Source organism: Dendrobates tinctorius, unplaced genomic scaffold (assembly GCF_039654945.1).
Source record: "Dendrobates tinctorius isolate UK_male_01 unplaced genomic scaffold, ASM3965494v1 ptg000117l, whole genome shotgun sequence".
Classification (NCBI taxonomy): Eukaryota; Metazoa; Chordata; class Amphibia; order Anura; family Dendrobatidae; genus Dendrobates; species Dendrobates tinctorius.
The window spans coordinates 11242838-11257456 of record NW_027361785.1 but is presented as its reverse complement, the minus strand read 5'-3'; the positions used below and the strand labels follow the sequence as shown (position 1 = coordinate 11257456).

Genomic DNA, 14619 nt, shown 5'->3' with positions numbered 1-14619 from the left:
CCATGCTGTGACATTGTCTCAATTAGTTGTCGTCTTTTTAAAGATTTTGTATCATAATACTGGTATGTTACAGGAAAAGTCCTATTACGTGATCTGCTGATTGAAGTTGGTTCAGCTTCTCTAAACCCAGGCGAGCAGCTATTAACATACTGACCATTCTGGTGATAAGCTGGACATTGTCAGAATTAGAAACTGATATCAAATGTGAATAAACACAAGGAAAATTTGATTCTTTAGTTTCTTCTTTATTTTTAGTCTGTTTAGAAAAAGAGCTAAAGTATTTAGATATGAAAATGGTTTGCATTGCCATATTGATCCTTATAATAAGGCCCAAGGCTCATACAGAAGGTAACATGTAAGAGTAACTAAATTTATTTGAAGCCTATAAAAGTTCAGTCCCAAGTGGAAACCCATTACCTTTATGTGAACACGTTTTAGAGGGATGCCCACAAGTAGGAAAAGGTTTATTTAAAGTACCTGCCATAAATCGTCTGTGGCTTTTCAGAAGGGAATCAGGGTATCACTTTAGTGGACGAGCAGACCAACTCAGCTGTGCACTGCACCCTTTCGGTTCTACATGATTGATTCTTGGTACAGAAACATTTCATCTCGGAAAATGCTACTGACCTGTAGATATGAGGTTAATCTGCAGATTAATAGTGTTACAATGCCAACCTACTGAAAGTGGGGATAACTGGAGAAAATGAACTTATTTCCTCCCTGGAGCCGCCAGCTTTAAAGATTAATTACACTATTGATTTAACCCCCTTTCATATGTCCTAACTCTTCCTAATTATCAGTTTTCTAACATACTTCTATTACCTGCATTGCTGCTGGAAACTCATCTCTGTGTAGCTCTTACAGTCCTTTGTTTCTATGCAGCCAAAGCTACTTCCGATTTGGGTACCAGAGCCGGACAACCTGAGTAGCGCACGCCATTGGTGGGGGTGAGCTACCTCTCAGTCAGTGACAGCGGTGCAGTCTGTAAGCCGATGCTCTGGAGTACTGGCCTTTCAGCTGACAAGCGCTATGATGTGTTGCTGATCATTACAAAACGTATCACAGCGCTTGTCAGCTGAAGGGACAGCAGTTCAAAGCTTCAGCAGGATCCAGGCAGAGGAGAGTGAAGCCTGATCCGAGCTTGGCCATGCATGGTGCACACTAATTCTGACAAAGCTTTAAAGTGGCGTCCCTTTAGCTGAAAAGCCCGATATGCTTTCTAATGATCAGCAACACACCGCACCGTTTGTCAGCTGACAGGACGGCACTCCAAAGCATCTTCAGGAACCAGGCAGAGGAGGAGAGTGAAGTCTGATCTGAGCATGTGTGTTCAGACTGCTGTCACTCACTGAGAGGTAGCCCCATCACCACCAATGACATGCGCTACTCAGTTTGTCCAATTCCGGTCCCCAGAACGGAAATGGCAGTGTCTGCATTACAACAGATTACTATAAGACCTGTTCCGAGATGACATTACCGAAACAGGGCAGGTAATAGATGTTAGAAAACTGATTGTTATGAAGAGTTAGGACATAGGAAAGGTAGTTAAGTTAGTAGTAGAAAACCTATAACAAGTAGGGGACGATTAAAGACATTACTCAAACCATGCTCATAGCAGTGGCAGCAAGCATGGCCTGACAATTTAGCTGTTCAGAGCGAGCTGTCAGTCAAAAAGCAAAAACATTTTTCTGTAGATTAGTCAAATCATGTAAGCCATAAATGGACCCTTCATGTATATTGCATGTTTGTTGTATATAAATAGCTGAGATTAAAAAACTTTTGTTAAGAAAAGTTCTGCATTTTAGAGCAGGATGTCAACTGCCAACCTCAATCAATCAATCTAGCTTGTATGAATACTTTTTAAAAGGCCAAGATATTTGCACTTCTGTATGGATGGATTGCATATCCCCAGGGAATGATGATCGATGACATATAAAGAAGGCTCAGTCACAGAGGAACATAAAGATGTATGCCTAATCGTCATCATCAGAGTCTGAATCGTATTTCTTTCCTCGTATACTTTTCTTCTCCAGCTTTGTGAAGTGAGAACCATATTTCTTCTGACTTTGAAAAGGAGGCTCCATAAGATTTCCACTAGAATGAAAAAAAAAAAAGCAACTCCATAAACAGCCTCAGGATAATAAAAGAAAATCATACACAGAGGTAATATTCTGGCCTTAAATCATGCATACATCTTACAGTCAAGAGATTAGAAGGGTTATCCTTTTGCATTCACTATGAGAATCCTGGTGATGTATGCAATCTTAAAAAAAAATAATAAAGCACCTAAATAATATTTTTCTTTCCCTTATAAAGCATTTTAAACCCAAAGTAAAGAAGTAAAGAACCAGTGATGAGCGACCGTGCTTGGATAAGGTTTTATACGTGCATGTTCCGGTGCTAACCGAGTGTCTTCGGCGTGAATTGGTTGCGGATGTCGAATCGCTGAGAGACATGCAGCCGTGGGGAATCGAACTTATTTTCCTAGCCCGTCGAAGACACTTAACACCTGAGCATGCTCAGATAACACCTTAATCTGAGCATGTTTGCTCATCACTAGTAAAAAAAAAAAAAATTGTAGCGGGTCTTTCCCAAACAATGGGCAATCAAGTCTCTGTGACAACTGTACCAAGCCAGAATAGTATTGTGCGCCGATCTCACCCTAATTAATTAGATCCTCGCTCAATAGTAACTGTACTGCCCAACATCTGAGTGAAGCACCATGCCAGATGTGCAGGCACACTGTAAAAAATTAGGTATGTCTGGTCTTGCATCTTATACCGACCGATACCATGTAGCTTTTAGGTTGTGCTACAAGTCCAACTGACCTGTGTCAACCTTATAGAAACAATACACTAAATGATAGCCAAACACTAAATGGAGGCAGAAAAAGAGCCTGCACCTAGAATGAAACATTTCCTACTTGTAAGTAATTATGTCGGCACATCCAAGTCTCCATTCCAAGGTCTCTGTAGTGAACTCATCTGTATTCCCCAAATCAGTAAAGCCAACAATATAATCTCTTGTTTTTCCATCCTTCACTAGTGCCAGAGTTGGGATGACTTTAATGCGCAGTCGTTCACATAAGAAAGGAGCCTTCTCCACATTCAGTTTCAGAAATTTTGTTTCGAAATGCTTCTTGGCAAGAACTGCCAGGTGCTTGTCCAGAATCTTACATCTATTGAAAAAGAAGAAAAGTGAGCAAAAATTTAGTAATCATTCACCATGATTTTTCTAATCAGTATAAAAAAATTTGATACTTCCTTCCATATGCTGATTTCACTTTTTTTTTTTTTTTTTTTTTAAAGCTCAGATTCCTGTGAGTGAATAGAAATACACATACACTCCATCGGCTTATATGATAAAAGCAACATTCGGCTCACGCATATAGCTCTGTGTGATTAAAACTTTTAATGGGAGTGCTTTTCTAATGAATGCTGGGTATTCAGTTTAGGAAGCACTAAAAGAAATTTCTGCTCCCTTCCTAGTAATGGCGTGATTGCCAGGAGGGAGCAGAGCCTGCTGTTTTATAGCAGACCCAGAGCAGTTCAGCAGTGTGGGCAGGAGACTGAATTTTCCGTGCTACTGAGGCCAATATGCCAACCCCTTTAGATAAAGGAAAATATATATATATACACTGCATTTTTCGGACTATAAGACACAGTTTTCTCCTCCAAATATGTTGGAAAATGGGGGGTGCATCTTATAGTCAGGATGTACCGGCTCTGACTATGGTGGGGGGGGAGCGGTTTCGACTTAGCAGCGGGTCATAGAGGCAGGATCCGGCTGTTGCAGCTAACTCCTGTGCCCGTTGCTAAAGAGAAATGATCTCAGCGCTGAGATCTCATCTCCTGAGATCTTGGTGCCAAAATCTCCATCTGCGCATGCACCGTCCCCTGGCAGCCATTTTCCCGGAGTCCACCGCACAGGAAACTACGGAACTGCGGGGGCTCTGGTCTTTCACTAAATATCGGCAGAGCCCCCCACAGCACTGCTGGACACAGAGCAGCGAGCGACAGCACCGGACACAGAGCAGCGAGCGACAGCACCGGACACAGAGCAGCGAGCGACAGCACCGGACACAGAGCAGCGAGCGACAGCACCGGACACAGAGCAGCGAGCGACAGCACCGGACACAGAGCAGCGAGCGACAGCACCGGACACAGAGCAGCGAGCGACAGCACCGGACACAGAGCAGCGAGCGACAGCACCGGACACAGAGCAGCGAGCGACAGCACCGGACACAGAGCAGCGAGCGACAGCACCGGACACAGAGCAGCGAGCGACAGCACCGGACACAGAGCAGCGAGCGACAGCACCGGACACAGAGCAGCGAGCGACAGCACCGGACACAGAGCAGCGGCGCGCCACACATCAGAACACCCCCTCATCCCAGCCTGCGACCTGTAGCAACATTCCACTCTTGCCTCCTCCAGCAGCAACCCTGGGGCCCCACTTCACCGCAGCCACCACCCCCAGTAACAATAAGACACATGGATTATAAGAAGCACCACCATTTTATTAAAAAAGTTATTTTCCTATTTTTTTTTTCCTCAAAATTTGGGGTGCGTCTTATAATCCGGTGCGTCATACAATCCGAAAAATGCGGTCTGATAAAGAGTATCTAAATAATTGTTTCAGAAGGGCCACACAAATTTTAAATGTATTTCAGGAGTCCTTTGTCATCATTACAGTATATAAAAGTAATAAAACTAAAATAAGTACATTTTTGCAATACCTGAAAGTAGAATCTTTGTAAAAATGGCAGATCACATTTTTACTTTCCTTCACTTCCGTGAAGAACTCTCTCTCACTAGGTATTTCTCTGTATTCTCCATGCCCTTTGGATATCCATTCCTGAGTAATTAAAAAAAAGAAAGAATAGTCAGGACACTAATCATTCTATTTGACACCACTTCCAAGCAATGATGCAATTTTCCTTAACCCCTTAACAACCAGTATTTTTGTATTTTCATTTTTTTGCTCCCTTTCTTCCCAGAGTCATAACTTTTTTATTTTTTGGTCAAAATAGCCATGTGAGGGCTTGTTTTTTGAAGGACAAGTTGTACTTTTGAACGACACCATTGGTTTTAACATATCATGTACTGGTAAACAGGAAAAAAAATTCCAAATGCAGGGAAAATTGCAAAAAAAAAAAGTGGAATTCCACATGTGTTTTAAGGTTTTGTTATTTTTTTCCTTTATTATTTTCAGTAAATGCTAAATCTGCCCTGCCATTATGCTTCTCCAGGTCACTATGAGTTCATAGACACCAAATATGTCTAGGTCCTTTCTTATTTAAGGGGTGAAAAAAAATTCCAAAGTTTGCTTAAAAAAAATAAAATAAAAAAAATTGTGCCATTATCCGATACCCGTAATGTCTCCATTTTTCGCGATCACAGGTTGGGTGAGGGCTTATTTTTTTGCGTGCTGTGTTGACGTTTTTAATGATACCATTTTGGTGCAGATACCATCTTTTGTTCGCCCGTTATTGCATTTTAATGCAATGTTACGACGACCAAACAAAGTAGTTCTGGCCTTTTTACATTTTTTTCTTGTTAGGACGTTTAACGATCAGATTAATTATTTTTTATATTGATATATCTGGCGATTCTGAATGCGGCAATACCAAATATGTGTATCTTTAATTTTTTTTTTTTAGTTGTTTTATTTTGAATGGGGTTAAAGAGGGGTGGATTTGAACTTTTATATATTTTAATACTTTTTAAAACTTTTTTTTACTTTTTGCACACTTCAATAGTCTCCATGGGAGACTAGAAGCTGAAATACTTTGATCGGCTCGGCTATAAACAGGCCTCTATGTAGAAGAAATGCTCACTTGCTTAGACCTCTGGTTATCATGCCAACACATCGGTGACCCGCAATCACGTGACGGGGTCATCGATGGGTGGGATTTCTGGCGAACTTGCTGGAAGCGCGAGTTAAAAGCCGCTGTCAGAGATTGACAACGGCATTTAAAGTGTTAACAGCCGCAGGTGGATCGCGATTCCACCCACGGTTGTTACGGGCACATGTCAGCTGTAAATATCAGCAGTCATGTGTCTGGAAAGGTGCAGGCTCAGCGCAGGAGCACGCACCTAACAGGGGGGAGTCCCGACATCGGCGTACTATTACGCCCGATGTCAGAAAGGGGTTAAACACAAAGTAACGGGCTATAACATCAGGATGAGGCAGAAGGCCGTATTTTTAGTCTGAGTGCTGTCTGTGAAAATAAATGGACATCACCCGGACCAATGTTATTCCATGGGGCAGTGCAGATGACCAATTTTTTTGCCACAGAGTCTGCGTGTAAAAACCCCAAACAAACAAAAAGTCAGCATGCACAGTTGCATTCGTAAGTCGGATGAGACTTGCAAATTCAAATCTATGGGGGCTTAAAAAAAATCAGATGCTATATGGACACAATACAGCATCAAATTTTAACGGACACATTGCAATTCTGTAACATAGGAAACTGTAAATGGTCTTGTAAATGATTAATGGCTGCTGCTGTAAAAAAAGGATTGCATGTGGATGACGGCCACGTTCACACGGCCTGTATGTTACCTCAGTATTGGTAAGCCAAAACCAGGAGTGAAAAAATGCTAAAGTGTTGATGTGTTTCTGTTATGAAACTGTGTGAATGTGGCCCACAAGTTAGAACAAAAATCATCCCACTTTTCTGGATGAAACTGAATGATTGTTTAAAAGGCTCATGTGAACAAAAAAAATAGAGCACTCCAGGTTAGTCACTTGGAACCACTGACGGAACAATAGTCTCAATGACATAAATGGCGTTAAACTGTACTTTTATTTGGACAGTGTCAGTCTTTTCAGATGGGCACAAAAACGTAGTCTGAATCCCACTGTCAGAAAAAAAAAACAAAAACACAGTCCATATGAACTCAGTCAATGTCATTGCAGTTCATAGCGCTGTCTGAATCCCTGAAAAAAACCGTGGACGCACTGTAAGCAATGTGAACAGAGCCTGACCAACTGTATTTATATGGCAGTTGCCTTACAGGGAACGTGTCAACCCCAAAAACATTTTTCAACAATTGCACCACGGCCGTCATGCCCAGCCGCCCATGTGCAGGAGTGCGAGGTGTTTCGTGACTCCCGGCAGGCATGGAAACGCCATGGAAACCTTCCTGGTGGTGCCGTGCTACATATGCCTAATGTATCTGGGTTTTGTATTATTCACTTTTATTATTGGTATAAACTGAAAAATCAATTTAAGCAGTTAATATTTTACACTTTTAAACACTAGGGGGAGCAGCTGCTGAAGTTTGCCATGAAAATCTAGTATACTGCATTTGGATCACAACTGTACTAACTGTGAGCTAAATTTGCTGTGTGATGTCTCCTCTTCTCCCTTTCTGGTAATTTGCAAAAAAGATAAAGGAGGATGAAGTTTAGGGTCCAGTGTGGCATCATCTGGTTGGTGACTGCAAAGTGATACTGAGATGTGGATAGTAACACGGAGGATGGCGGGCAGCACAGATTCTGTTAGGTGGTGCTGTTTGCAGTAACCCGCTCTGTGGGTTAGCTACGTGGTTCTGCGGGCTGTATCACACATGAATGGATTAGATACGTGGCACTACAGGCTGTATCACACATGATGGGCGTTAGATACTGTATAGTACAAGTTATTTTTAATGGTTTCAACACTCCAATTAATTATTTTACTAATTATTGATGTGGTTTAATATATATATATATATATATATATATATATATATATATATATATCTATCTATATCTCCTTCTGCTACACCTTCCTGTAGGTCAGATCATTGAAACTTGTTCAAACAGTCCAAAGAGGGCAAATAACTTTTTTATCTTAACCCTTATCTTCTAAAACAAAGGAATGTAAATGACCATAAATATGTGACTTCAGATTTTGTATTAGTCTAGCCTGAAGAAGAGACCTGACTATTCTCGAAAGCTTGCAATGTGTTACCATCTTTTCAGTTAGCCATTAAAAGGTATCAACCACTGAGGACTCTCAATTCTGAATATTTTTGTAAATGACCAGGTCATTTACATTCATCTTCTAACAAAAAGACCTTTGACAATCTTTGACAGATGAGAGTTAAGGGGGTTTTACACATAGCGATATCGCTAGCAATATCACTAAAACGTTACTGGTTTTGTGACGTTATAGCGATATCGCTATGTGTGATACTTACCTCCGACCGGCTCCCCCGCTGTCCATCGCTGATCGCGCAAGATTGGGCGGCTCCATTTCTCGTCGTCTGCTTCCTGCTGTGTGAGACGAGCGACGCGTGGAGGCGGGCGGGAGGACGCCAGGATCGCTGTGTGTGAAAGGTGAGTATCGTCTGCTGCATCGCTGTGAGATCTTTCTGTATGAAAGCTCACTAGCGATCATTTAGCGATGCACCAGCGATCCTGACAGGGTCGGATCGCCGGTCGGATCGCTGGTGCATCTCTAAATGTAAAAGGGCCTTTAGTTTTATAGAGCTTTCCCAGAGATGTTTACCCTAATTGGAGGCAGTTTCAGCCTCCAGTACACATACCTTGTTGACATCAAAGAAGTTTATACACATAAAAGAGCACACAGACATACAGGGAGGAGGACACACAGAGAGCAGAGGGGAGATGTGGCAGAGAGACGATACAGAGATGAGAGAGGGATGGACACAGATTGAATTCTACCTGAATAATGTCATGTATGCAAATATGCATTTATTGTTTAAATTGTTTATTATTTAATCTTATCATTTATTAAGTAAATCAATTTAAGTAAATTCAATTCTTGTGTGAGCATTTTCTTATTCATTACAATCCTTGAATCCGTTACAATACAGATACGTGGCTTTGTGGTCTGTATCACATATTATGGGATTAGAGATGTGGCTTTGCAAGCTGCATCACTTATGTTGGAATTAACTACACATCTGTGCTATTAAAAATGCATCACTGTGAAGCCTCCTTCAGATGTCTGTAATGCAGGAATGTCTAAATCAAGCTTACACTAACATAACAGAGATCACAGTGCAAGAGCACAGCAGCATGATTATTACACTGCTGTGCTGTGAACACTGCAGGCTAACAGTGGCGGAGACTGGATCAGCAGCCTGACATTGTACTAATAATCCCAGGCTGGCTCTCAAGTTATTCTCACTGCTGGAAGAAGTCTACGCTGTGCCCAGTATGCAAACCGTTCACAGCAGTGCTCCAGCGGTGAGAAAAGCTCAGTAGCCTGAGTAGTACAATGTAAGACTGCCGACCTATGATCTCGCTGCCCTGATGCTCTGCTCATCACATCTCACCATCTCCTGTCATCGCTAACCACAGAGTGGTGACAGCGGCAAATTATAGCTCACAGATCCCCAGATCTACGGCCTTCTAAAGCAGGGGTCCCCAACCGCCGGTCCGCGGCCCAGCACCGGGCCGCTGCAGTGCCCTTGCCGGTCCGCGGACACAAGGGGAGCCAGGGGCGGTCAGTGGCGTAGCGGCGGCAGGGAGCGATCCAAGCAGCTCCGCTGCCTGCAAGAGGGAATAGCAGGGGCGGAGCTGCAAGGACCCGTCCAGCTTCCTGCCCGCCGCCCGCGCTTCCTGTCTCTGACTGACACAGAGACGAGCGCGGCCGCTGCTGTGTCAGAGCGAGGAAGCGCGGGCGGCGGGCAGGTGAGAGGAGAGAGGTGGTGTCTGTGTGTGTGTACGTATAATATGTATGTATGTGTGTGTTGGTCTGTGTTTGTGTAGCCTGGCCCTGGAGGAGATGGGGACATGAGGAGAAGGCCATGAGGGAAGTGATGGAGAGACAGCAGTGATGGGGTGAAGGCAATGATGGGGAGAGGGGAGTGATGGGGTGAAGGCAATGATGGGGAGAGGGGAGTGATGGGGTGAAGGCAATGATGGGGAGAGGGGAGTGATGGGCTGAAGGCAATGATGGGGAGAGGGGAGTGATGGGCTGAAGGCAATGATGGGGAGAAGGGAGTGATGGGGTGAAGGGAGTGATGGGGTGAAGGAAATGATGGGGTGAAGGAAATGATGGGGAGAAGGGAGTGATGGGGTGAAGGCAGTGATGGGGAGAGGGGAGTGATGGGGTGAAGGCAATGATGGGGAGAGGGGAGTGATGGGGTGAAGGCAATGATGGGGAGAGGGGAGTGATGGGGTGAAGGCAATGATGGGGAGAAGGGGGTGATGGAGCGCTCATTCAAAACCTATGGTGAGTTGAGTCACATTATAAATGTTATTTAATTATAAGTATGCACTGCTACACTACAACCGTGTCCATAGCCCCGCCCCCTTATGACCAAAGCCCCACCCCCTGCCACACCTCCATCCCCGCCCTGCCGGGCCATGGAAGGATGGTCTTGCTTGAAACCGGTCCCTGGTGCAAAAAAGGTTGGGGACCACTGTTCTAAAGAACCTAATCACTGAAAGATACAATATTGTTACGCTCCAGGAAGACATCCAGGCCTCTCTTGAACCCCTAGACTGAGTTCGTCATCACCACCTCCTCAGGTAAGGGATTCCAGATTCTCACTGCCCTAACAGTAAAGAATCCTCTTCTATGTTGGTGAAAAAACCTTCTCTCCTCCAGACGCAGAGAATGCCCCCTTGTGACCGTCACCTTCCTTGGTATAAACAGATCCTCGGAGAGATATTTGTATTGTCCCTTTATATACTTATACATGGTTATTAGATCGCCCCTCAGTCTTCTTTTTTCTAGACTAAATAATCCTAATTTTGCTAATCTCTCTGGGTATTGTAGTTCTCCCATCCCCTTTATTAATTTTGTTGCCCTCCTTTGTACTCGCTCTAGTTCCTTTATATCCTTCCTGATGCCCAAAACTGTACACAGTACTCCATGTGCGGTCTAACCAGGGATTTGTACAGTGGCAGTATAATGCTCTCATCATGTGTATCCAGACCTCTTTTAATGCACCCCATGATCCTGTTTGTCTTGACAGCCGCTGCCTGGCACTGGCTGCTCCAGGTAAGTTTATCATTAATAGGATCCCCCAAGTCCTTCTCCATGTCAGACTTACCCATGGGTTTCGCGTTCAGTGTGTAATGGTGATACTGATTCCTTCTTCCCATGTAAATAACCTTACATTTATCATTGTTAAACCGCATCTGCCACCTTTTGGCCCAAGTTTCCAACTTATCCAGATCCATCTGTAGCAGAATACTATCTTCTCTTGTATTGACTGCTTTACATAGTTTTTTATCATCTGCAAATATCGATATTTACTGTATAAACCTTCTACCTGATTGTTAATATGTTGAAGAGAATAGGTCAAAATACCGACCCCTGCGGTACCCCACTGGTCACAGCGACCCAGTTAGAGAATAGACCATTTATAACCACCCTCTGCTTTCTATCACTCACCAGTTAGTTACCCATTTACACACTTTTTCTAGAGATCGTTAGGAAACATGTTTTTCTTTTGTTGCTCTTTTTTTCCCACTGTAACATTGAATGGGGCAGCCATAGGAGCTCCAGTTATAGGGCAAAACAGCATCTTAAAGTGATATACTGTAAGATACTGGCTGAGCTGATCAAGGTCAGCTTTTACCCAGTAGCCTTGATGTGCATGGTAGAGACCAAGCGATCATGTGATCACCAGGTCACAGGGAAGCATCTGCACTGCTCAATGAGTGCTATGTAATCAACTGCTTACGTCTTCTTCCCAGAAGACACCAGATCATTTATCTGGATAAGGAACTGTTTTAGGAAATATTTCCAAATATGCTTTTGTGTGCATGGAGGAATAAAACCAATCTATCCTCTTCAGGTGCTCTCTCTAATTTTCATTTGTCTTTGAGCTGGTGAGATTAGCTGCTATGATGACTCTCATACACAGTACACAGAACCAGAGAGATTCCTGCTCTCGTTTGAGAAACGGTAAGGTTTTTATTATTAGTTAGGACGGTCTCAATTAGGGTCACCGTGAAGTGGTGGGATAGCCATTTGAATTTTTTTATGAAAAAAAAAAACATGTTACCTAAGTACCCTATATTATTTTCATGCACTACTGCTGTTTATTTATTTACTGCAGGGTATTCAATCATTATGTTTCTGTATCCGGTTTATTTTCTGTTCAGTGGCCAGTGTGAACATGCTTAATGCACACAGTTTGTATCAAAGTACATCTCTTTAGGTTTTCTTCTTAACCTGTGTAAGATGTGTTCCAGTGCAGTAGAAGCATGGAAGACATTATATAGCAGCACAGAATATAGTATACAGCAGTACTCAGCTGTGTGGCTGAGAATGCAGCACAGGCATTGGGTAAACTTTTGATATACACTGCAGCACCATCTGCAAGATTATCAACATGTTGCGTGCTCTTCACCCCTCCCTTCCCTTTCCACAGACATCACAGTAAGCTGGGAGCTAGGCCTGCTTTGACCAAGACAGATTTAAGCTGTTTTTTTAGAGTGAATAATTTTAAAGCCAATGAAAATAAGATATTGCCATGATAGATGCCTTACAAAGCTTCTTATTTCCACCAATATTATTGATTTATACAAAGTCTGCTTTGTACAGTTGTGACCAATAAGCCCCTAGATGCTGAACTACAAAGCAACTGCGGCAAACAGATGGTAATGATGGGGGTGGGGTGTAGTCTCATTCAGACAGGCATTTACTGGTGTTTCAGAAATGTAGTATTACATGGCGCCCATTCAACTGACAGGCCAACCTTGTAATGCAAGGACAGCTTAAGTCCTACAAATCTTATCGCTCTTTTTGCGCAAAGACAACGGTCCAAAGTAGGAACTCCCCTCCATGATCTTCATATACACCAATATGGACCATGGACAGACGTTGCCCTTATGAGACAAATATCTGCATTGTGACAAGCGTAAGTTACCTGCTTTTGCTGCTGTGCCTTCTTTAATGCCTCCAGACGCTTTTGTTTTAGACGTTCCATTTCATCTTCATCCATCTGATCCAGCTTCTCCAGTTCTGCATCTAACTGTTCTTCCATCAGTTTGGCAGTTTGCAGTAACTGGTTCTCCATCACTTTGGTAAACATGTCGGCTGCCATCTTTTCAGCAAGTTGCTTTAGCCTGAAAAAAATATCTTCTATAAACCAAAAGCAAACAAATCACATATGCTCCAGTTCTACTGTACTAAAGTGGTTCCCACTAATTTTATATTGATAACCTATCCTTAAGATATAGCCCCCCTATACACAACAGATAGCTGATAGCCAAATGCTTGCTCTCCTCACGACTCCCCCGAACACAAACACTCCTCTCAACCAAACTCTCCTGTGTTCTCTATGAGAAAGCTGCAGGCAGACTCCTCTGGTGCCAAATACCTTAAGAGCAAAATGATTGGCAGTCATATGTATGGAGCCTGTAGGGATTAATTCTCTCTCTGGTTGGCATTAGGTAGCTTTCACACAGTCAATGCAGTTTTGGTCCACACACACACACGCAGTTTTTAATGCTTTGCCCAGGTTGCACAGCACTAAAACAAACGCAAACATAAATCCCTAGCCTTGTTTAGGCACTAACTAAACAGAAAAGACCAAAGATCCTGGCTCCTCAAACTGCTGAGTAACAGCTATTGTCTATAGCAACCACTGATACTTGCGGTTCTCTGCACATGGCCTGTACATTTAATCATGATCACATATGTCAGATTTCATGTAAATCAAGAGCCGCGGAGACACCATCACATGTTTCTCAACGCAAGCAATGAGTTCATTCATCCTCATTTTTCATATGTCAGATTTCAGTCCTTTCTCCCCAAGAAGACTTCATACACACAAGAGGCACGATACCACCAGGCTAGGTATCTCCTTCAGACTGAGCTTCAGCAGCTCCCAGCGCCAAACAGAAATGTGTAACTCCAGGCACAGCTCACACTGAACAGGCTGCAGCTTCCACATGGTTCGCTGTAGCTCTCAAAAACAGACTGCTTTTTGATGTCTCCATTCATAGAGAGACACTGGTATTTCTCGCTCAGCTACAGTTCACATTTTGGCTGGTCTCTCACCAGTAGCACACTCAACTGTACTCAGCATTCAGCAGACTGACAGACCCTGAAGCTACTTAACCCTGTCCCCTACCGGACTTTTCTAAAAGCCTTATGAGAGTCTAAATAGCTACTGCGTCAATGTGAAAATTGGAAGATTACTCATTTTGCTTTTTTTTTTTTTTTTTCTTTTTTTCAGTAATATGGGAAAAAAAATGACATTTCTTAATACATGCAAGACAAAAACCAGATTTAAAAAACATGTCACTTTCAGCTACACGTTCTCTTTAAGGTGCTCTGACATGCGCTGATAGTTCAAATTATGAACAAAGGATTGGTGGGTTGAAAATTTGTATTGAGTAATGAAGGGTTTGCAACAACCAAGCATATTGTAATAGTGTTGATGATATCTGTAAAGCGCTGTGAAGGTTAATAATACTATATAAGCAAGAAAAATAACCATACTGGCACAGCATGGGTCTGTTGTACAATGGGGACCAGGGCTGTGGAGTCTATGTCCATTTTGGTAGAGTTGTAAAAAAATGGACCGACTCCGAAAATACATATTAATTGGGTGCAGTATTTAAATGCAGGATGTGCTGTATATTTTCGTAAGAATTTGGGAAAGTTATGAAATGTCCTATAAATGTCTG

The 14619-nt window shown here is 42.9% G+C and overlaps 1 protein-coding gene across 1 annotated transcript in view; it reads right to left on the bottom strand.

The window, feature by feature from the left end:
- Window positions 1-224: 224 nt before the first annotated feature.
- The window catches only part of TXNDC9 (thioredoxin domain containing 9), a 46885-nt gene continuing 32490 nt past the window's right edge, over window positions 225-14619 (bottom strand). The window contains exons 2-5 of the mRNA XM_073590531.1: window positions 12852-13050; window positions 4739-4857; window positions 2924-3178; window positions 225-2094 (exon numbers count right to left, since the gene is read on the bottom strand). Coding sequence (XP_073446632.1) covers window positions 1974-2094; window positions 2924-3178; window positions 4739-4857; window positions 12852-13028 — 672 coding nt within the window. The 5' untranslated portion in view covers window positions 13029-13050 and the 3' untranslated portion in view covers window positions 225-1973. The remainder of the gene's footprint in view (window positions 2095-2923; window positions 3179-4738; window positions 4858-12851; window positions 13051-14619) is intronic.